This window comes from Hyperolius riggenbachi, chromosome 2 (assembly GCF_040937935.1).
Source record: "Hyperolius riggenbachi isolate aHypRig1 chromosome 2, aHypRig1.pri, whole genome shotgun sequence".
Taxonomy (NCBI): domain Eukaryota; kingdom Metazoa; phylum Chordata; class Amphibia; order Anura; family Hyperoliidae; genus Hyperolius; species Hyperolius riggenbachi.
In genome coordinates, this window is record NC_090647.1 from 418,270,262 (window position 1) to 418,294,758 (window position 24,497).

Here is a 24,497-nt window from a genome sequence, read left to right on the forward strand (position 1 = left end):
GGGTTTGACCAGATCAAGCGGGGAGCTGCCTAATTCGAGCTACAAACAAGGCTGGGACCCCTCAAAAGCTCCTTACTGCCACCACTAGCGGTTTGCTAGACACGTTCACTCAGCTGTCGAGTGCTCAATACGCAATCTGCGTTTTCGTATTTGGGTCAGCTTTGCGCTTAGGCCGAATACGAGAACGCCATGCACACACACACAGTTGATATCTTACACTGTGAAGCAAAACCACTAACAGTCGTTCCGAACGATACTGTTAGCCACTCCCCACTCGGCTGTCGAGCGCAGAAGTGCCCCATACACACAATGCAATTACAATTTCATATGTTAGTGTTGCTCAAGCATACAATTAGGCATGGACTTATACACAGCTACACTGCAGTCCCCTCTAGGCTATGAGTGTTAGTTTAGTACAGCAGAAGTCAAGCTTATTAAATAATAATTTAATATTCCAGGAAAAAAGTGGAACAATGCAGAACAGAATATATACAAAAGATTACAAAAAACAAAATTAAAAGTTACAAAATTAAGAGTTATAAAGATACACACAAGCGATTTGCTTACCAAAATAACAGGGATCAAGATAGACGAATCTTGGACTTGGATTCTGTGGACGGACACCGTTCTGATTGGATCAGGAGCCAACTTAGCTTAGAGCGGGAGTCCGGTTCCAGCTACCATCAGGAGTAGACTGATTTTTAGGTACCTGTCCCCTGCTTTTTATAATGGAATATTTGCCTTGAGGCTGTAAGCCTGTTTGGACGGGGGGGGGGGACTAGATTTAATTACATCCTGGAATTTGATTTCCAGAGATCTAACATCCACATGTGAAAAGTGTACTATAGCACACACACAACAAAAGACTTCCTTAACCTCCAATTTCCCCAGGCTAAAGTGTCTTTTAGTACATACATGAAAAGACTTCCCTAGTCCACGTTACAGGTGACAAACACATTGTTGACAGTATTGGCCTGAATAGTCATCTCCTAATTAGAGTCTAGGTAGACAGTTCCTAATTACTGTCCAGGTTCCTTTGCCTATTGAAGGTGACTGGTCTATTCAATGAAGACAATGGCAGTTCCCTTGATCTCTGCCCTCAATGCAAATTTAATCTACATACAGACATTATCCAGGTGACACCTTCCAAAAGCCAGACTGGCTGACATACAATCCCATATGATACAGTAGTACACAGCAGACATAAAAATGGGAAAATGAAAATATATTACTGTATTATCCTTAACAGCATCAGCACCCCAATATATCACCACAAGGAGGTCACCACCCTTCCTTGTCTTCGAAACTGTCCTGCCTCTCAATAGTTCCTTTCTATCTTTGGCCAGGACTTTCTTTTTGAACTTCTTAATCGTCCAAACAGGGTACCCACGCTGACATAACCTCTCCTCCATTTTCTCAATCTCCCCAGACAAAAGGGTCTGACTGGAACAATTCTTCGCCACCCTCGTGATCTCCCCCATAAGGATCCATTATATTTTATGTTGTGTGTGGAGAAAAGGTTACGTCAGCAAGGGTATCGTGTTTGGACAATTGAGAAGTCCAAAAAGAAAGTACTGCACAAAGATAGAAAGGAAATATTGAGAGGCAGAATGGTTTAGTAGACCAGGCAGGGTGGTGGCCTTCTTACTTTCTCCACTGCTTTTAGTGTAACGTTCGCCTCTGTGGTTGATGTAATAAAAACTCACCTTTTGGTTCTCTATGCAGATTGCATAAGTTTTCCCCCAATGCAAAATTGCATGCGACAATGCATGTAATGATTCCCTATGCACAATCACAATCAAGTGGCATCAACTGCTCTTTTCCATGTGAGGGGAAATAAACACCAGCTCTGTTGCTTTTTTTTAACACATTATGTGTGATTCCTATTGCCGACATTCAGCAGCTGTTGGCTGATGTCCGTTTTCCATGGACTCGAGTGTGATCTCAGCCTCAATCTGGTATAAGGTTTTATCTGATTTAAAGGGACACTTAAGTCAAACAAAAAAAATGAGTTTTACTCACCTAGTGCTTCCAATAGCCCCATGCAGCTGTCCGGTGCCCTCGCCGTCTCCCTCCGATCCACCAGGCCCCGCCGGCAGCCACTTCCTGTTTCGGTGACAGGAGCTGACAGGCTGGGGACGCGAGTGATTCTTCGCGTTCCCAGACACATTAGCACCCTCTATGCTGCTATATGGTATATGATATATGCTATAGCAGCATAGATGCCGCTATTGTGGCCAGGAACGCGAAGAATCACTCGCGTCAAAAGCCTGTCAGCTCCTGTCACCGAAACAGGAAGTGGCTGCCGGCAGGGCCAGGAGGATCGGAGTCAGACGGCGAGGGCACCGGACAGCTGCAGGGGGCTATTGGAAGCCCCAGGTGAGTAAAACTCTTTTTTTTTTTACTTAAGTGTCCCTTTAAGGATATTCTATTTTTAAATCGAACCACTCCTGATGGTCATTATTTACAAAGTCTGCAAGCAAGCAAGCAAGCTGATTTTACTATGAGCTTCTGTTCCAGTCCTCAAAAACATAATTGCATCAACTGGAAAAGTCAGGCTAAAATCACAAAACGTGCCTGGTTCTAAAACAGTACAAAGAAAGCTGTCTCGTGGTGTGTGTAGCGATGCATGTTATTATTTCACACGACCAACAGGTGGCAGCAGCTCCAGATCTGTGCTGGTTATAAGGTTGTGATTTTGCTTTTCATTTTGCAGTTACACTATTCCTCAGCGTCGCTCCTCCTCTTCAGAGTGACAGCATCACAATAATACAGGAAGCCGGGGTGGGACAGCACAAGGCAGAGACTTCTTTGGAGCTGCGTGTAGATTTACTTATTTATGTTTATTTTGCGGGCATTACCTAAATATCTCATGAGAATAAAAAGGGCTAGCTAGAACACAATATAGTCTACCTCCTCTGCATTACCCTGCACCTGCCAGAGAGCTATGGAGGAGCAGCACAAGGCAGAGGTAATGTGCAGCAGTGTGTGTGTAACCCTATGCTTAGTGTAAAGCAATGCAAGCTACTGCCAGGCAGCACGCAAACAATGGAGATTCTATACTGCTGTAGTCACAGCTGCAGCTTACAGTGCTGTTGTGTCTGTGTGTTGTGATTATTGTGCTCATTTCATATAATGCACGTCCATAGGATATCACATGTAGAGGTAACTTTTTACCCACTTCAGAGCCAAGCCTTTAACTTTAACATCTGTGTGCACGCAGAGCCTTCTTCAGACTAATGAAGTTGTTCTTCAGTAACTGATGATTACTGCAAGCTTGTTTATTTATGTTTTTTTTTTTATCAGCCAGTCGATTGGTTTAGATAGGGCTTCATTTTCATGCTAAATATTAACAGATATATTTTATTGTTTTCTAATATAGGAGAATTATGGGACCGAAAAGTATGCATTTTTTGAATTTTGGCTAGAAAAGAATGTTTGCAATGAGATCTCTGGTGTTTTTTTTTCCTAGATTGCATTTTACATTAGTACAAAAGGATACATAACAAGCGTTGTGTGTGTGTGTTTTTTTTCCGGTAGTACAGCATCTGCATACCATAACACAATCTGTCTGCAATCCTAGACCTCAATACACACTAAATACATAAATAAACGTACAGTGATCAGGAGAGTTACTACCCAGGTAATATTGTGTAGGTTCTGATTATAATAAGCTCTGCCCAATCCGGGCTCCACATGCCCTCAGAAGGTGTCTTGTTGTATCAGACACCAATACTTTAGCAGCAAGTCTGACACGACCTGTAAGTTGTGACTATGGTGACATGTGGTGACATCTGCTACATAGGTAACATTATGGTGACACATGGCTGCAACATAAACAAAATACATATATCCAGGCACATCACATCTAGTTAGGACATTAAATAAGTTAAGGAAAGGGAGGTGCTGAAGGGGGTGTGGCTAGAAAACAGCAAAAATCTATTAACCCTTCGCACTCTCGCATGCAAATGTTCAAACAAATGCATTCACAGATTTACTCATCCAGGCACAACTGTTATCCCTACAGCTAAGTTAAAAGCCGGAGTCTTAGTTCACAGAAGAATGCATTCTTATGCTTAGTCACCTATACTGCGCAGAAGTACCCAGGTAAACATAGGTGTCCTAACTCTAGCCCTGTAACATGCATAGTGCAGACATGCAAACACATTTATTGCATCAAACCTATCAATGGATTATGGCTGCAACATGGGTGTGGTAAGATTGTACAATCAGGATTGTATGGTGGATGGCCAACGTCATGCAACAACTGCCCATGAGTCAGCTGGCCGTACAGTGACCATTTACAGCACACAGTAAGTGTCACAGGGTATATGTAGCCTGGACGTTAGGCAGGATGAAGACCAGTTCACAGTGAAGGTGAGCTGGATGAGACTGAGTATTTGTACTGTGCCACCATTTTATTCCCCAGATATGAGATACCTTGATAATAAAGATACGTTATAGTGAAACTTAGTTTCATCTGTGATTTGCTGCAAGGCACTGATTGTGTTCCATTTTTAAACTTCTCTCCAGGGTGTGTTTATTAGTCTTTATCTGGATATGTGAGTTTCTCCCTGATAAGTTTTGCTGTGAGCATTTAACTTAAAGGGAACCTAAAATGAGAGGGGTATCGATTCTTCCATTTAAACAATACCAGTTGCTTGGTAGCTTTGATGATCTCCTTAGCCACAGTAGTGGCTGAATTACACACCTGAAACAAGCATGCAGCTAATCCAGTCTGACTTCAGTCAGAGCACCTGATCCACATGCTTGTTCAGGGGCTGTGGCTTAAAGTATTAGACACACAGGATCAGCAGCAGAGTCAGGCATCTGGTATTATTTTAAAAGGAAAAAAATCATATCCTTCTCAGTTTAGGTTCCCTTTAAGGAACATGGAGAGATATTGGCTGTGTCTTTGCAGATTCAACTTTACCTTCGGCCAGTTTTATATCAGTCAAGTTTATAGCCACATAAAACCTAACACCTTAAACCTTCCCATTAACCTATACCACACATTAGCCACTCCACTTTTACAGAACAAGCAAAGTGGACAGTTTTATATTTTTTATTTTACTTATCGTAGCTGAACCTGCCATCCACTGTAACAGTAAAGGCCTGTTCACAAGTGTCTATTTGTATGCAACATTTTATTGTGGACTTAGAAAAAGCTTCCATTACTGGTCCCTGTAGGTACAAACCTTATCCTCCCTTCCTTATCCATGTGTGGCTGGAAAGTGTAATGGTTAAGGGCTCTGCCTCTGACATGGGAGACCAGGGTTCGAATCTCGGCTCTGCCTGTTCAGTAAGCCAGCACCTATTCAGCAGGAGACCTTAGGCAAGTCTCCCTAACACTGCTACTGCCTATAGAGCGCGTCCTAGTGGCTGCAGCTCTGGCGCTTTGAGTCCGCCAGGAGAAAAGCGCTATATAAGTGTTTGTCTTTTTACTGTGTCCAGTGAGAAATACAGTATCTCACATGACCAGCAACCCACCTTACTCAGACATCTATCTTGACCAGCAGGAATCATCATACGAGGTGCTCTGGGGTGGTCACTCTGTGAGCCTGCTCCATGTCATCTTTAGATTGTAAGCTCGCAAGGGCAGGGCTCTCTCCCCCTTTTGTGTCTTGGAAATCATTATACATTTTATTCATCATGTTACTTTTATCAATGTCATTACCACTTCTGTATTTTGTACTCTGTATGCTGTATCATTTTTTGTATTTTGTCACTAATTATGTATCTTGTATATTAGTGTACACCATTGTCTGTATTATGTACTCCATGTTTTTTTCTCAGTTTGTTCAGCGCCACGGAATATGTTGGCGCTTTATAAATCAATAATAATAATAATGTGCAGGCAGGATGTTGCGTTTCGACACTGCAGTGTCTTCGTCAGGTCAGGCCATATAAGATGTCCGAGTAATGTGGCTTGACGGTCATGTAAGAAATGCCTGTTAAGTCATTTTATTTCTGTAAGTGCATTATTTGACGAGTTGCTACTGAAATAAATGTTATTACACCACCGCAACGCTCTCTCTCCCCCTTTGTTGTAGTGAGAATTATGGACCTGCCCCTAAGGATGCTGCATGTTGTGTGTGTGTGGGGGGGGGGCAAATGTGTACCTGAAAAAGGCTCCTGTGTTAATTTGGGCACAAGGTGAAGCAGCTAGTGGAGTGGAATATCTGTAAAATTACTATTGGGCACTGGCAACTGCCAATAGTAATTTTACCAATATTCTATCACCTTTCACACTAACCCACCCTCTAAACTCTTAACACTAAACCCCCTACCAAAATCTTTACCAGAATCTCTGCCACTAAAGGTTCCCTCTGCCAATATTTGTGCTGTATTCTGCTGCTATGTGTGGCTGCTATATTTCATTTTTAGCATGCACCTCTGATGCCCATGTTATACACTGGGCACCACTATGGCCTTAATTAACATTGGGTTCTATGCAGCGCCCATATTACCAGCCCAGTGATCTCCCCCCCCCGAGCTCTTTTGGCCGGGTGCTCCACCCAGCTACTTTTGGTGAGCCCGCCGGCTGTCATCAGCTCGCTTCCTTATCCATGTCCTATGCTGTAAGTAGAGTTGTGCCAACCCTGTATTCCCCCGTCGCTCCCCGCCTGGCTACTTTTTCACGCCACCCAGCTGGGAAACATTTTGAGAAAGAACAATGCAGGTGGCATCCAAATTGCCTGCTTCAGTGACCGGACTGCTACGGATGGGAGTTTAACAGAAAGGGATGCTGTTTTTGGTTTCTCAAATTACATTGGATGTCATTTCTGATTAATAAAAGTTATGCACTCTTTTTATGCATGTTATAAAATAAGTCTGAAATATATAATGTATAATACAGTATTCCCCAGCTATGATTTCTTTATTCTTCGCAAAGCAGCATTTTCTTGGACTAATCTGTATATTGTGCTAATTAGTGTGACGCAAGCTGGCATTTTACTGAGTAAAAGTGACTCAGATTCTACAAACGATTGATTATTCCCTAAGTTTCAGTCAGTCAGGAGAAGTGATTGATGAACCCCTTGCACCAATCAATCTTGATCGCAGTTCAGAAGGACTCTGACTGAAGGTATATCGAACCACTGCTCTGTTGGCTTGATGTGGCTATTAACTCCACCGACATTCTCTCCATGATTGTTTACTCTTGGTTCTGATGACACTTTCCAAAATTGATCAAAGTTTATCGATTGATGTGGGGGGAATGCAATTGATCACTAGCAAATTCAACCAAATTAGTCTAATCTGTCTAAGAGTCCCTCCTATGTGACTGCGAACAGATAGTGCATGACCAGAAACTTGCAGTGTTCACAACTCTTGCAGGTCCCTGTCACTCATGCATTAATGTTTTCTTTATAAATGGTGTAATCAACAGCAGATATTCTGGGTCACACTAGTGCTCCTCTGAGAAGACCTTTATTAATATCCAGGTTACTTCTACTTCTCCATTAAGTGTGTGTCATTTTTTTAAAATCTGAATCTGTAATAACTGAGGACATCTCTGTGCTGAGTGATACAGAACAGCTCTGCATACATTGCATGCTGTGTCCTATTTACACAGCTAACTTACAGTGCACTGAAGCTGGGACAAGCTGCCTTCTATTACTGCACTCTGGAAGAATAATAAATGAGTGTTATTACCGTACTTAAATTACATAATAGTTAGGCATCCTCTACTTGGCTTTATGAGAGAGATACATTTACGTAAAAAAGCAACTCGGTATACAGAAGAAACAAATCTCAGGATAATAATGAATCTTTATCTATTTTTTTTTTATGGCAAGATATTGTGCGGTGCTGTCTATCAAAGCAGAAATCTGGGCTTAAACATTAACTTAAAGGTAGAAAAGCAGATACTCCACTCATAATGAAGGTCCATGCTGGTCTAAGGTCCTCCTCTTTCTTACTCTCCCAGTCTCTTCCTCATAGGAGTGGGCTTGATGTGTATAACAAATGTATCTGCAACCCAGTGTCCTTCTATCCAGCAAATTTTGGTCAAGTGAGCAGTAAACTGATTTTTGCCTTGTCAATCAAAACTGCTCCACTTAACTTCCCAAAATACTTATTACCAGAATGGGTGGAACATGGTGGCCATCTTGGGAGATGCAGCTGCAGGAACTTCATTGCTGTCACAGCAGTACTAAGGTATAAGACAGCTGGAAAATAAAGAGGAGGGTGGGGGACCAACAGATAGATGCCTTCTTCTGTAGTATTTGCACTTCTTCCTACAGGTTATTCCTATCCCCGTAGCTGGAGGTTTGCTTTAAATTATAAAACCTGAGACGAGTTACAGTAATGTAACACAGGAGATGAAAATGACTATCATGGTCAGTTACCTGTCAAGGCAGCGATTACAAACAGATGTCCGCAGTCATCCTGATACATTCAGTTGGGCTGCGTTGCGTGAGGGTCTGGCAGTTTGCACACATAGGTATTACATGTGCTGGTATATACATTGGTGATGCAAGGCATCTGTGTGATACGAGATTCATGCCAAATGGCCTTGTTAATTCTGGAGAGTGCCACTCTCCAGTGCTGTTATATTGTAGCTTGTTCTGTGAGGGTGTGGTCTCGTTACTTGACCTAGTGTCTGCTTGTTTCTTGTCCTATGTTGATCCTGACTTGTCTGACTTCCCACTCTGTTGCCGACCTCTGCTACATACAACTACCCACTCTGTTGCTGACCACTGCCTGTCTGGCTTCCTGCTTCGTTGCTGACCTTGTGTCCTGTCCGAGAACCTGACTTGTTGCCAAAGCCTCCCTTTCTGAGTACTTGTCTTGTTGCTGCATTTGCATCCGTTCCTTTTTCTGGCTAGCACCTGAAGTCATTGATCTGTGGCTCATGGGGTGCTCGTGGGGGTGCTTCTTAGCTGTTCGGGTCACAGGCTCAGCTCATGGTGTGCTCGTGGGGGTGCTTCTTAGCTGTTCGGGTCCCAGGCTCAGTCGTCAAGCCAATGGTCCTCTTGTTCACGGCAGGTACCTGTTTCAACCCCATGGTTCCCAGTTAATAAGAGTTGCTGTCTTCAACATTGCGGTCTCCTTGCTTACAGATGTGTGCCAAAATAATACAACACTAATGTGCACCACCCTTAGACAGGCGCCTTATGGTGCCAATGTTTATGCCAGCACACGTAACGCTGAATACACTAGGATGCCTGGGGACTTTTGTTTGTAGCTTTGCCTGGACAAGTAACTGACCGTGAAGCTCTGCCTCAAAAAAGCTTACAGTGTAAGAGTGTGTGTGTGTGTGTGGGGGGGGGGGGGACATTATGTACAGTTGACCTTTAAAATAGGACCAGATAATATAATTTGCACATTATGAAAAAGTCAGTCAATGAAATATGCTTGTTTGCAAACAATTGTGGAAAAGATGCAGAAAACTGGCACTCACTATGTTATCACAGGGACTTTGCTATATGCTGCCATGCTTCCTTTAGCTGCTCAGCCCAATACATACAGAGCTTGCTGCAGGCCACATCATCAAAGACAGCATATAGCCACCTAATGTAAACCTAAATATCGGCTGTCTCCAAAATGTATGCAGTGCTTTCCCTACTTGTAGCATGGACAGCAAACCCAATATTTCAGGTACGAGTTTCATTGGTGATTTTGAACAAAATAAATTAGTTCTGGTATTTGCATTTAGCTTATCAGTACTGCTGTGCCTGGAGACTTTAAAGCACATTATAAAACTAAACGCTTATAGTTTTCTATAGGAATGGTTGATAAGAGTAGAGTCGTGTTGAAGTTTAGATTATGCATTTTTCCTAACACTACTCTGTCTTAAATGTATTTAACAGTCTCCAAATAAACTATTGAGCTTCAGGGCTTAATTGTGACCAGAATCATGTGAAACTGTTACATGAATGTTGTAAGGCAGTACTTTTACTGTTTCCTATCCAATCCTAATCCTTCCCTAATCCAATTTTTTGGGCAAATTCATGTGTTCTTAACCTCCTTAGCGGTAACCCCGTGTGTGACACGGGGTAAGCCGCCGGAGGGTGCCGCTCAGGCCCTGCTGGGCCGATTTAAATAATTTTTTTTTTGCTGGACGCTGCGCCAGCACCCCGATCGCCGCCGCCGCGCGCCCGATCGCCACTATCCGGTGTGGCGCGCGGCCCCCCCCCAGACCCCAATCAGTGCCAGGCAGCGCCGAGGGGTGGATCGGGTCTCCCAATGACGTCCCGACGTCGCTGACGTCGGTGACGTCATCCCGCCCCGTCGCCATGGCGACGGGGGAAGCCCTCCAGGTAATCCCGTTCTTTGAACGGGATTTCCTGATCGGAGATCGCCGAAGGCGATCGAAGCGGGCGGGGGGGGGGGTGCCGCTGAGCAGCGGCTATCATGTAGCGAGCCCTGGGCTCGCTACATGATTTAAAAAAAAAAAAATTTAAAAACTGCTGCGCTGCCCCCTGGCGGTATTTTTCATACCGCCAAGGGGGTTAAAGCGTACCTTTTAACTCTTATGCTGGGATTACACAATACGTGTTTTTTTTTTTTGTAAGAATCGTTCCGATAGATGTCTTCGATGATAAAATTCTGACATGTCTGATGTTCCGCTCGATTTCTTATAGAAGTCAATGGAAAAAAGATACGAAAAATGAGTGGAAGATAAGAGAATTGAGCAGAAAATCTAATGGTTAATAGATCGAACACAAAAAACGTATGGTGTATTCCCAGCATTAGACTGACAGCTATTTGTTAAAAAAAGCTATGTTCCAGTGCCAACTATGTTTCAATTGTGTTTATTAAATGTCTGACCCAAAGCTACATGTACCAAAATGCATATTAGTCAGGGATTTTACATGATTGAGAATTATCCATTTAAGTCACCATGTTATGTTTTGTTGATCTCAAAAGAGTTTGTCAGCACCCCAAGTAATATTGACTGCGTGTGCTGGGGTAGAACATATATACATAATACTATAAGAGAAATATAGTATTATGTTTTGTTGATCTGTCGCCTCTAAACTGGCTGCTATGATTTTATGCTGTTTGCTAATTCTTATCGTTCTGTGCTATTAAAAAAACAGGTCAAGTACACCTTGATCCCCTGGACACAAAAACATTTGTTAGTAGCATACTGTGATTGGGTATACGTTCTTCACCAGAATTCTGTTTTTAATAAACAAAAATACTTACTCAGTTTTGCTTGTATATGATTTTTTTTTCTTTAACTCTGAATGTGTTATACTCCATTTACTTTATCAGCGCAGTGTACCTCCTGAACCCATTAGAAGTACTATGTAGGGTATATGTACCACATGTTGAGAACCTGGCATATGGTACTGGCAAATAAAACAATTCATTTCCTATTGGTTTTTTTTCCTATACTGTATACTAAAAAAAATCTTAAATTCACAGTACTTTTGATAACTGCTAAACATATTTATCTGTTTATGTGATATTTTACAGAATGTGTTCAGCACAGATGAAGCCAGCTCCATTGTGAAAGAGGTAGGTTAATCAATATCCTCACCACACGTGTAGTACCTGCAACTTGTTTAAAATGGACGTGCCTATTGTTAGTCTGGATGCATATCTGCGATACTTGTGGCCCAAAACAGTTATTAGGGATTGTTCTGGGCAACTGTTCAGACTCCCAGCTGAACAATGTGTTTTACTGCGTAAAAAAGGAGGGTGGGGAATGCTTGAGTGGGTACCACACTGTGAAAACTTTCATTTGAAGTTTGTGCACCAAAAACAAGACAATTTGACAAGGAAATACTCATCAAGGAAGAGGCCAATGATGTTCGGAGACAGCTTTACACTATTTTAGCTTTCCATCTGAAACTATCATGAATGGTTGTTTTAGCCAAAGAAAATCTGAAGTGTGTTCCGCACAACACTAGATCTATAACTAAAAAAGTAGTCGTCACCAGCTTTGACCATAAATTACTTTTTTTTTATGTCCCACACTATGTGCTTAACCTGCTGCATCTTTTCCTGACTGTATGTATGCAGTAGGCCCAGCTGCCCCAGCAAGCTCCTGGATCATTTACCAAGTGCTGTCATATGTGGAGCTTACAAATGATTATTCCAAGACCCCAGTCCAGTCACTCGGCACTGAATATCAGCACATGTGTACTTATGTCAGTGAAGACTTCCTGCAGCAGATACAAGTATATAGCTTTACAGTTTTCTCCCTTTTTGATATCAGGCTGCACATCCTAGGTTTTCCATTTATATGAAGAAATCTTGATTAAGGCTCTAGGCATCACTTATGTTTTTACACTGGTTTTCTACTAGTTAATGGCTTTGGGACTGTGCATAGTTAAACATACACCATGTTTATTGGTGTTTAATCCTGACACTTTGTAGATTTAACTAAGCCGGCTCCAGGCACTCTTATATGATCACTCGCAAGAACCACAGCGCGGATTACACATGTATGACCTATGACATGTATGTCATACATGTGTAATCCGCGCGTTGTGGGAGGAGCCTTGGGAAGAGGCCCTGATCTGGTCTCTGCTGCTCTTTCTAGGGAATCTGCTGCTGGCCTTGCCGGGCACAATTGGGAAAAGACTACAAATATTGTTGTGCAGGAAACAGTGAAGATAACTCCACAATCCTGTTCAAAAGTTTATGAAGGGAGAAGGCTGCTGACTACGAATAGAAAGGCTGGTGGAATACTTGTCTGCTGAACTGTAATGGTCGGCCAATATATTTGGTGAGCGTTAAATTTTACTGCTTAGGGATACACAGAGTGGTGGTGCCTCTTTTTGTGATCGTAGACACGGGCTGGTGTATCACTCTTGGTAGAGGATTCTTCTTATGTGGTCCCTATACAGTATTACGCTATGTATTGTCTTCCTGTTTCTGAGCTGCAATTAGGAGGAAGAGGCTAAAATACGAAGCACTACAACTGTTGTATAAACGCTGCATATGCTGACTGTGATTTATCAGCCTACAAATCTGGTGAGAGTGATACCTGCCAATATAAAGATCGCATGCTAATATTGAAACGGAATATAGGATTTCACCAGGTTCAAGCTCATTCACTGTTTAGGACAGTGGTGCATGGACTTTTGTGCATATTGGGACTTTATTTATTTATTTTGGGTCCTGTGCTGATCGTTGCGTACTGACAGGTGTAGAGCGCCGCACTTATAAGTTCTATTTTAATTTTTCAGGGTGTACATACCCACCCATTTGTGCGGTGAACCACCGGTCAGTCAAGTATATGCTTTAGGGTCTGTGACAAAGGTGTCAGGAGGAGCGCACATACCACATTGGTCATTAGCCAATAATAGTGACCACAGGATGAGATTTGTAAAAAGAAAAAAAAAACCTTAAAAAGGCAGAGCACCTCCTTATTAGGAAGTAATTCATTATTACATGCAAAGTTTATGCTGTTTTTCATTTGAAAAGAATAAACAATTAAACATTATAGCCACACTAATAAGAAACATCCTTATTCAGACACCTAACATGAAGGGAGATGAAGTGCTTTAAGTTTGGTCTAATTCTAGCACTGACTTCCTTTGTGTTTTCAGACATGCATTAGTGTAAATTATGAATTAGGCCACCATTGGGAGAAGCAGAAAGCAGAAAGACCAGCATGCTCATACTGCACCTGAACTCAATAATTAATGCCTTTATTTTTAACCTGGGCAGAGAAAGCCCACATGGTAATGATATATAAGGCTTTAGTTGTTAAGTCCATGAATACAATTCTACAATCTGGAATTATGAATGTGATGACTTCATCACACACTGCTTACTGGATTTCTTTAAATTGCCCACTCATCCTCCTTTGTACCCTAACCATTCACTAACTAAAATCTAATACCCAGCTCTTGCAGATACTGGTCCATGTCTCACCATCTGTATCCTGTGCTTACCTCTTACTTTGTAGCCTGGCGGGGACATTTTCTTGCATTTGCTATCTACACCTCTCATTGATTTATAGTGTTACATAATATAATGGGATTCTAATAGTGTAGATAAGTCGTATATGTTGAGGGGGTCTCTTTTGCAATTTAAAGGTGCTAATGCCAGAAACTAGCATGCATGCATTTTTACAGGAAAGACTGGCTGTGCACATCCTAGGATGTACAGGAATTCACTATATGAAGCCTGACCAGTGCTTGCCAGCTGTGCCAGTACATTTACAATGTGGGGGATGTAAGTGAAATTATTTAGGAAATATACCTGAAATATTTCTATTTACCCCCACCACCACGCCGCTCCAGCGATAAGCCACCCCCCCCTCCCAAAACTCTTCGACAAGGGCTTTCTTCAACATTGCACACGATCCCACTCCTGTTCGTGAACAATCGTGGCCACACAAGTTTATTCAAAAGGTCATGAAATACATACACAATTTACCAAACACACAAATGAAGAAACTCACTCCCAAACAGTTCTCTGCTGCTTTATAAAGCCTGCAGGCTGCTTATAAGCCAATGAGAAGTGCACACATAATACACCTAGCTTGCAGTGATAATCAAGCAAAAGCTGAGCAAGTCAGCCAATTAGTAGGAGAGGGCTGCAGTTGCATATAGACAATGGCTATATGACCAGCAGGGGGCACCAGCGTGCAGGATATTCCCTCTCATCTGCCCCCCTCCTAACTAAACTGCATGGGATACTACAATAATTAAAAACAATGGTGCATGAGCCAGCCTGGGGCCCCGGGAACTCTCACTGCCCGGGGCCCCAGAACCAGCATCTAACACCATATGTGAGCGCAGCCAAACCCTTGGAGCTGCCACCCCCAAGGCCTGTCTCCTACTGCTCTAAAACTTACCAAACACACAAATGGAGAAACTCACTCCCAAACAGTTCTCTGCTGCTTTATAAAGCCTGCAGGCTGCTTATAGGCCAATGAGAAATGCACACATATAATACACCTAGCTTGCAGTGATTAATCAAGCAGAAGCTGAGCAAGTCAGCCAGTCAGTTGGAGAGGGCTTCAGTTGCATATAGACAATGGCTATATGACCAGCAGGGGGCACCAGCGTGCAGGATATTCCCTCTCATCTGCCCCCCTCCTAACTAAACTGCATGGGATACTACAATAAAATTAAAAACAATGGTGCATGAGCCAGCCTGGGGCCCCGGGAACTCTCACTGCCCGGGGCCCCAGAACCAGCATCTAACACCATATGTGAGCGCAGCCAAACCCTTGGAGCTGCCACCCCCAAGGCCTGTCTCCTACTGCTCTAAAACTTACCAAACACACAAATGGAGAAACTCACTCCCAAACAGTTCTCTGCTGCTTTATAAAGCCTGCAGGCTGCTTATAAGCCAATGAGAAATGCACACATATAATACACCTAGCTTGCAGTGATTAATCAAGCAGAAGCTGAGCAAGTCAGCCAGTCAGTTGGAGAGGGCTTCAGTTGCATATAGACAATGGCTATATGACCAGCAGGGGGCACCAGCGTGCAGGATATTCCCTCTCATCTGCCCCCCTCCTAACTAAACTGCATGGGATACTACAATAAAATTAAAAACAATGGTGCATGAGCCAGCCTGGGGCCCCGGGAACTCTCACTGCCCGGGGCCCCAGAACCAGCATCTAACACCATATGTGAGCGCAGCCAAACCCTTGGAGCTGCCACCCCCAAGGCCTGTCTCCTACTGCTCTAAAACTTACCAAACACACAAATGGAGAAACTCACTCCCAAACTGTTCTCTGCTGCTTTATAAAGCCTGCAGGCTGCTTATAAGCCAATGAGAAATGCACACATATAATACACCTAGCTTGCAGTGATTAATCAAGCAGAAGCTGAGCAAGTCAGCCAGTCAGTTGGAGAGGGAATATCCTGCACGCTGTCTATATGCAACTGAAGCCCTCTCCAACTGACTGGCTGACTTGCTCAGCTTCTGCTTGATTAATCACTGCAAGCTAGGTGTATTATATGTGTGCATTTCTCATTGGCTTATAAGCAGCCTGCAGGCTTTATAAAGCAGCAGAGAACTGTTTGGGAGTGAGTTTCTCCATTTGTGTGTTTGGTAAGTTTTAGAGCAGTAGGAGACAGGCCTTGGGGGTGGCAGCTCCAAGGGTTTGGCTGCGCTCACATATGGTGTTAGATGCTGGTTCTGGGGCCCCGGGCAGAGAGAGTTCCCAGGGCCCCAGGCTGGCTCATGCACCATTGTTTTTAATTATACATACACAATTTGTCAGGGAATACACAGACGGGTACAGCATATTGAAAATGCAACAGCTTATGCAGTGATACATCAACATCAAAGGTAACATTCCACATTTGAGATGGTCAGCAAAGTAGGACTTCAGGGAATGGACCCAGCAGTGATATACGTGCATCCAAAAAATTAACCCGGCATAATGTATTATCTAATAAGGAGGTAAGACGTGATGTGCTAAACTTAGGATAGTAAGGCATAAGGTGCTTTGCAAGTTTAAGTGGAGTGAGAGGGACCCGCCACCAACAACTGGGTTGTGGTCTATCCTTCCAGATATCCCATATTAAATGAAATTGTAGCATGTGCCCCCTATGAGCATAGACTAGTTTCTTATAGGGCAGGCCAGTTTCCAGTCTCTTCTGCCAACAGGAGAAAGCAGTGGGGGAATCAGGGATGGCAATTTCCTGGCCGGCTGCAAATAGGGCTTCCGTAATGAATGTTTTGGTACTTGCATGGAGCTCCTCGTTTTGCAGTACTCCCAGTACACACAGAAGGGGGTCTAGGACAATCCATCCTGTCATGCAGGAAATTAACAGTTAGCAATCAAAAGGCTGCAATTTGAAGACACTCCCATATTAGATGGAGGAAAGAAGGGGAACAAGTGCACGTGTCTGTATTTTCAGTAGGGGTGTATCACAGATTTACTGTAATTTTTTTAAAAGATAAATTAGTATAAGAAAAAAAAATAGAGCATGGCTTCTCTCACAAGCCATGTTAACCTCTTGTTCCCCATGCAGGCACGTATTCCTTTGCTGTTATAATCTAGCTAGAAGATTGCCAGCCACCATCCATCATTCTTACATCTCACTGCTTTACTTAGCTGGAGGTCATTTGTATTTTTGCCAGGGCTTCCCATCAGTCCAACCCAGGGACCTATATGAATTGGATTTTAAAATTCAAGTAAGCCACCCAGCAGGAACCTAACCTACAATTGTAGGCTGAGGCCGTCGCTTTCCAAATTTGGTGTTGCGCATGCGTGTGCGCAGTTTCTCTATTTACTTCAGTGGAGCCATGTGCAACCCCAGTAGCACCTAACCAAGATTACGGTACATTTTTTGTGTGTTTTGGCCTTCAGATTTTGCAGACTTCAGTCCAATTGTGTATATATGATATATGTTGAGTAAATAAGTCTAATCCTTGGAGGTGCCTTTTAAAGTTTACAGGAGTTACAGGATACTCTTGTTACTATCTGGGTGCCAGATACCACAGGTCACTTTTGCACTACAGTCCATATGCCAAAACAAGAAACAATACAACATAACTATCCCACTAACTCTTCCTTTATTTAGCTTCCTAAAATGATACACCAAAAATCTATAAATTTACATATGTAGGTGTTAAAAATCTGTAGGCTGTAACAAGCAGGGGAAGAGCTTGCATTTTGTATTCCAATCAGTGTTTTTTCAAGCTCCCTTTCACAATTTATAGTATTTACTGGACCTGATGCTACATACCAGAATACACCTTCAGAGGACTAGTGTATTCCATTCTCTTTGGGTCTGAGCTGTTTTGGTAGCATAAAAGAGACATACAGCACATACAGTATAGCAGGGGTCCCCAACCCCCTGGCCGCAGACTGTTCTGACCTGGGCCTGGGCAGTGCCGTCTGAAGTCGGGTGCAGAGAGAAGTGTCACTGAAGTTTGCAGGAAGCTATAGAGAAGGGCTGTCTGCAGCCATTGTTATTGCTGCCACCTAGTGTCTGTAATTTGTAATGCAGTATGCATTCTGTCTGTGCCGACACCAGATGGCAGCAGTGATGATAACTGGGACGCTCTGGTCTCTTGCCAGCCACAGAGTTCAGTCTTCAGGAGGTGAGCAGCTGGTGCTGGAAGCTGGTGTGGGAAGGAGAATGGAGAGCTTAGGGAAGAGTAAAAGTGAGTGTGGGGAGGATGATGAAGATAGTGGTTAGGTAAGGCTGGTGTTGCCAGGACTTCTTTATTTAATGACACTGCCTGTAGAAAAGCCCGCAACCGCCACCACGACCCGTGCCTCTCCCCCAGCGCGCATTCGCCTGCACCCGCCTGGTCCTTGGAAATATTGCCTGATGCTGAAGCGGTACTTGGGTCAAAAAAGGATGGGGACCACTGCAGTATAGTATCATGCAGGTGGTTTTGCTATTTTGGCTGATCACTGTAGATTATGAATTTACATTACTTTGCTTGAAGTCTTCATGGTTAAAAATAGAAAGCTTTGTCATTTGAAAGGGAGAGGCGACACCATTCAAAATCCCCAGATCACATGCAATTATTTGCATGAAAAAGGATTTGCTTTTTATGCTTTGAGCACAAAGTGCTTTTATGTGTTGGTCCCTCTGGAAGGGAAGTTTGTGCTGGTCAGCTGTTCCCAGAATGCCATGTCATTATGCTTTGTGCCAGTGACCTGATAGTGACAAATGGTTTCACATGTTTAGTTCTGATAGACAAATGATTAACACCAGAAAGTAAATAAACACCAGGGCTGTTGTCCAACACAGACTCCTCTATTGCAGTTTACACAGTTTGCATCACTGCTCCCTGATACAGTTTCATAAGCTGCATTCTCTTCTCCTTCACTTTTTTCTAGTTGTAACTTGGAATAGTACAAATATAAGGAGGAGCACAAGTATTTGTAGGTAAATGAGTACAGCTTTTGTACTAATACCATCACATAGCAAAGCCAGACTGTAAAGTTATTGAATCTTGTCTAATAATGTACCGTATTTTTCGGACTATAAGACACACTTTTTCTCCCCCAAAAGTGGGGAGAAAAAGTAACTGCGTCTTATAGTCCAAATGTAACAATATACCTGTCCGGGCGGGCACTGTGTCAGCAGCAGCAGCAGTTATCTGGCGCCGGCGGTGTTCTGTGGCAGCATAGCAGCAGCTGCAATGAACGTTATGCTGGTGTCCATTGTCCTGCTTGTCCCTCCGAGCGGCGGCAGTGCGATCAGCTGTACAACTCCCTGGGTGGCATAGCAGCAGCCGCTGCAATCATCTGCAATGTCTGTGTGTGTCTGCCAGCTTGTCCCCCGAGCGGCTCCAGCAGCAGCGTGATCCGTGATAAGTCCCCGGGAGGCATGGCAGTAGGTGCTAATAAGATCGTTTATGTATTCCCCTCTTCTGCCCCACATCAGCCACGCGTCATTGTAATGCAGGCACAGCGGGACATCTTCAGCCACGTTACTATCAGCGTCTGGCAGAGACCTCTGAACTGCTTCCTTATTGGCGCCCTCTGATAACCTGCGTCGCACGTGCGCCGGGGTCATGTGGCGAGCCAATAAGGAAGCAGTTCAGAGGTCTCTGCCAGACACTGATTATTTATTTATTACTATTTATTACTTATTTACGAGATAAAAATAATTGATTTTATCCCCGACAGTTACACATTAACCACTTACCGACCGCCCACTGCACAGAGGCGGCCGGAAAGTGGATCCCGCAAGGACCGCCGCATGCACAGAGGCGGCGGTCCTTGTACGGGCATGGGCGGAGCGATCGCGTCATCCGTGACGCGATCCTCTGCCGGGGATCGATGGCCGGGGATTTAGCCTCCAGCTCGCCGGCCACTTAGCAGCGCCGGTAGGCGGAGGAATACAGAATTCCGCCGATCAATGCGTATAATGGGCTTTGTAATGTATACAAAGCCTATTATACAGACCGCCTCCTGCCCTGGTGGTCCCAGTGTCCGAGGGACCACCAGGGCAGGCTGCAGCCACCCTAGTCTGCACCCAAGCACACTGATTTCCCTGTAGTATCTGTCGACACTATTTATTTTTTATTCCCTAAACTGCCCCCTGCTCCCTCCTGATCACCCCCCCCCCCACCCCTCAGATTCTCCCCAACCCCTCCCCCCCCCCCCCTGTGTACTGTATGCCTCTATCCCCCCTGTAATAACCCACCAATCACCCATCAATCACCCCCTGTCACTGCCACCCATCAATCAGCCCCTAACCTGCCCCTTGTGGGCAATCTGATCACCCACCCACACCAATAGATAGCCCGCAGATCCGACGTCAGATCACCTCCCAAGTGCATTGTTTTCATCTGTTCTCTACCCTAAACACCCACTAATTACCCATCAATCACCCATCAATCATCACCTGTCACTGTTACCCATCAGATCAGACCCTAATCTGCCCCTTGCGGGCACCCAATCACCTGCCTACACACTCAGATTGCCCTCAGACCCCCCCTTATCAATTCGCCAGTGCATTATTTATATCTGTTCTTCCCTGTAATAACCCACTGATCACCTGTCAATCACCCCCTGTCACTGCCACCCATCAGTCACCCCCTGTCACTGCCACCCATCAATCAGCCCCTAACCTGCCCCTTGCGGGCAATCTGATCACCCACCCACACCAATAGATTGCCCGCAGATCCGATGTCAGATCACCTCCCAAGTGCATTGTTTACATCTGTTCTTTACCCTAAACACCCACTAATTACCCATCAATCACCCCCTATCACCACCTGTCACTGTTACCCATCAGATCAGACCCTAATCTGCCCCTTGCGGGCACCCAATCACCCGCCTACACGCTCAGATTGCCCTCAGACCCCCCCCTTATCAATTCACCAGTGCATTATTTACATCTGTTCTTCCCTGTAATAACCCACTGATCACCTGTCAATCACCCCCTGTCACTGCCACCCATCAATCACCCCCTGTCACTGCCACCCATCAATCAGCCCCAAACCTGCCCCTTGCGGGCAATCTGATCACCCACCTACACCAATAGATCACCCGCAGATCCAACGTCAGATCACCTCCCAAGTGCATTATTTACATCTGTTCTCTACCCTAAACACCCACTAATTTAAATTACCCATCAATCACCCCCTGTCACTGCTACCCATCTGATTAGACCCCTATCTACCCCTAGGGCACTCAATCACCCACCCACACCCTCAGAACGCCCTCAGACCCCAGCCCTGATCACCTCACCAGTGCATTGCTTGCATCTATTCCCCCCTCTAATCACACCTTGAGACACCCATCAATCACCTCCTGTCACCCCCTAGCACACCTACCCATCAGATCAGGCCCTAATTTGCCCCGTGTGGGCTCCTGATCACTCAGCCAAACCCTCAGATCCCCCTCAGACCCCCTTCCGATCACCTCCCCAGTGCATTTTCCCCTCTAACCACCCCCTGAGACACCCATCAATCACCTCCTGTCACCCCCCTAGCACTCCTATCCATCAGATCAGGCCCAATACAACCTGTCATCTAAAAGGCCACCCTGCTTATGACCGGTTCCACAAAATTCGCCCCCTCGTAGACCACCTGTCATCAAAATTTGCAGATGCTTATACCCCTCAACAGTCATTTTGAGACATTTGGTTTCCAGACTACGCACGGTTTTTGGCCCGTAAAATGCCAGGGCGGTATAGGAACCCCACAAGTGACCATTTTAGAAAAAAGACACCCCAAGGTATTCTGTTAGGTGTATGACGAGTTCATAGAAGATTTTATTTTTTGTCAAAAGTTAGCTGAAATTGATTTTTATTGTTTTTTTTCACAAAGTGTCATTTTTCACTAACTTGTGACAAAAAATAAAATCTATGAACTCGCCATACACCTAACGGAATACCTTGGGGTGTCTTCTTTCTAAAATGGGGTCACTTGTGGGGTTCCTATACTGCCCTGGCATTTTAGGGGTCTCTGTAAATGGACAATTGTTTGATTGTCCATTTGATGTTTGATGTTGATGTTTGAAAATCAAACAATTGTCATTTACAGAGATATTTCTCCCACCCAGCATGGGTATGTGTAAAAATACACCCCAAAACACATTATACTACTTCTCCTGAGTACAGCAATACCACATGTGTGGCACTTTTTTGCAGCCTAACTGCGCTAAGGGCCCCAAAGTCCAATGAGCACCTTTAGGCTTTACAGGGGTGCTTACAATTAGGCACCCCCCCAAAATGCCAGGACAGTAAACACACCCCACAAATGACCCCATTTTGGAAAGTAGACACTTCAAGGTATTCAGAGAGGAGCATAGTGAGTCAGTGGCAGATTTCATTTTTTTTTTGGTCACAAGTTAGCAGAAATGGAAACTTTTTTTTTTTTTTTGTCACAAAGTGTCATTTTCCGCTAACTTGTGACAAAAAATAAAATCTTCTATGAACTCACCATGCCTCTCAGTGAATACTTTGGGATGTCTTCTTTCTAAAATGGGGTCATTTGGGGGGTATTTATACTATCCTGGAATTCTAGCCCCTCATGAAACATGACAGGTGGTCAGAAAAGTCGGGAAAAAAAATGGGAAAATTCACTTTTTGCACCATAGTTTGTAAACGCTATAACTTTTACCCAAATCAATATAGGCTGAATGGGGTTTTTTTTAATTAAAAACATGTTTGTCCACATTTTTCGTGCTGCATGTATACAGAAATTTTACTTTATTTGAAAAATTTCAGCACAGAAAGTTAAAAAAATTGTTTTTTTGACAAAATTCATGTCTTTTTTGATGAATATAATAAAAAGTATAAATCGCAGCAGCAATCAAATAGCACCAAAAGAGAGCTTTATTAGTGACAAGAAAAGGAGCCAAAATTCATTTAGGTGGTAGGTTGTATGAGCGAGCAATAAACCGTGAAATCTGCAGTGGTCTGAATGGAAAAAAAGGGTCTTGTCCTTAAGGGCGGTAAAACCTACGGTCCTCAAGTGGTTAAGGGTGTTTGACATGAAATACACCTCATGTGTTTGTGTGACTGCATCTGAAGATATGCTACTTAAAATAAAATGTAATAAAGCAGACTTTGTCTGATATAAACACTTCACAATGCCCAGCTGTGTCACAACAATAGCTCTATTCATTTACTAGGACTTGCATCCCCAGTCAGGCTGCCTTGACAGGCTGAGAACTAGATTTCCATAACTTCCATAATTAACAGTTTTGAAAATCTTTTTTTATGAAAGTGGATTAGTGACTGCCTTTTCTTTGTGAAAACTGAAGCAGTTGAAAACTTTTCATGTACTGTAAAATGATTTCTAGTTACTGAAAAGCAACACGTCAAGCTTGCGTAATAATTACTAAGAAACCGTTTTTGCTTAGCAACATGCAGCACGATACTTCTTGACTTAAGCCCATTTATTTAAAGCCATCTCCATTTAAAAAGCTTCCATCCACCTCTTTCCTCCCCCAACAAAAAAATGCGCGCTGAAGTAATTTTTCACCATAATCCCTAGCAAATGTACTGTAGTGACGCCATTCAGTCTGGGCACTAGGGTCACTATTTGTCCCACTATTTTCAATGGGAGTGGATTCTGCAGTGCGCTGCATGAGATTTGGGAGTAGATGTGTCCATCTTGACAGTCACTATCCTTCCACTGTTGGCGCATGATGGGATTGTGGTCAGGGGATGGAGTGGCATTAGGACAGCAAGTCTCTCAGAGACTACAGGTAAAAGCCGAGTGATCCTATCAGATGGGCACTTACATGAACACTGAAGTTGAAGACTAATTAGTACCTATATTCTGTTTCGGCGTGGAACTAATAATGTTTATCTGTTGAGGGGAAGGAAGGGGTATAAAAAATATCTCAAAGATGGGTTTTAAAAGTAGAATTAAAAGTTAACTGTACTATTTAATATTGCTCACCAGGAAGCTTTAAAATTAGCTCTAAATAATTATGCTAAACCAGTACATAACCAATCAGGCTCTTATAAGGAGACATAAGAAACCTCAGAGCCCATAAATTATATACAGCAGTATATATTAGTGCTTAATCTGCTCAGTCTCTAGAAACAATGCTATGGAATACTGGTTTGGGAAACATTAGTTTGAAAGATTGATAGGCTACTGACCTGCATTAAATTCAGTGTCCATAGGTAGCTTTGCAGTACACTATCAGATTACTTATTGGTTGCAGAGCAAGTTCTCAAGATTTTCTCTGCTTCCACACTCTGCCTGAACCCCAAGAACTTAGAAAAGGCTGCTTTATTACTGGGAAAGTTATCTGAGTGCACAGACAGGATGTGCAAATATCAAGAGAGCTTGGAGACACCATCTGACCATCTGTGAACAGAAAATAATCTAAACTGTTGTGAATTGCTCCTGTGTCTTGGATGGCTTAAAAGACAACTATGAAAGGTTATGATTTTTTTCAGAAGCCCTGTAATGAGGAGAGACTCGGCAATGATAAGTCCCCATAAGCAAATATTTTGTACTTGTCTCCCCCTCTGTACCCCCACAGCTGTCCGAAAGCTGCATCAAAGGCAGTAAAATTGTGCGAGGAGGGAGAGACTCTCCCTCTCTGTACATGTCTGCAGATAAAATCTTGTTTGTCTGCCCTGCACAGAGTACACAGCCTATGCTATACAGGAATGGCT

At 43.6% G+C, this 24,497-nt stretch overlaps 1 protein-coding gene across 1 annotated transcript in view; it reads left to right on the forward strand.

Annotated features, from left to right (window-relative positions):
- Window positions 1–2,726: 2,726 nt before the first annotated feature.
- The window catches only part of DYNLT3 (dynein light chain Tctex-type 3), a 45,326-nt gene continuing 23,555 nt past the window's right edge, over window positions 2,727–24,497 (forward strand). Inside the window, exons 1-2 of the mRNA XM_068269888.1 lie at window positions 2,727–2,971; window positions 11,431–11,472. Coding sequence (XP_068125989.1) covers window positions 2,948–2,971; window positions 11,431–11,472 — 66 coding nt within the window. The 5' untranslated portion in view covers window positions 2,727–2,947. The remainder of the gene's footprint in view (window positions 2,972–11,430; window positions 11,473–24,497) is intronic.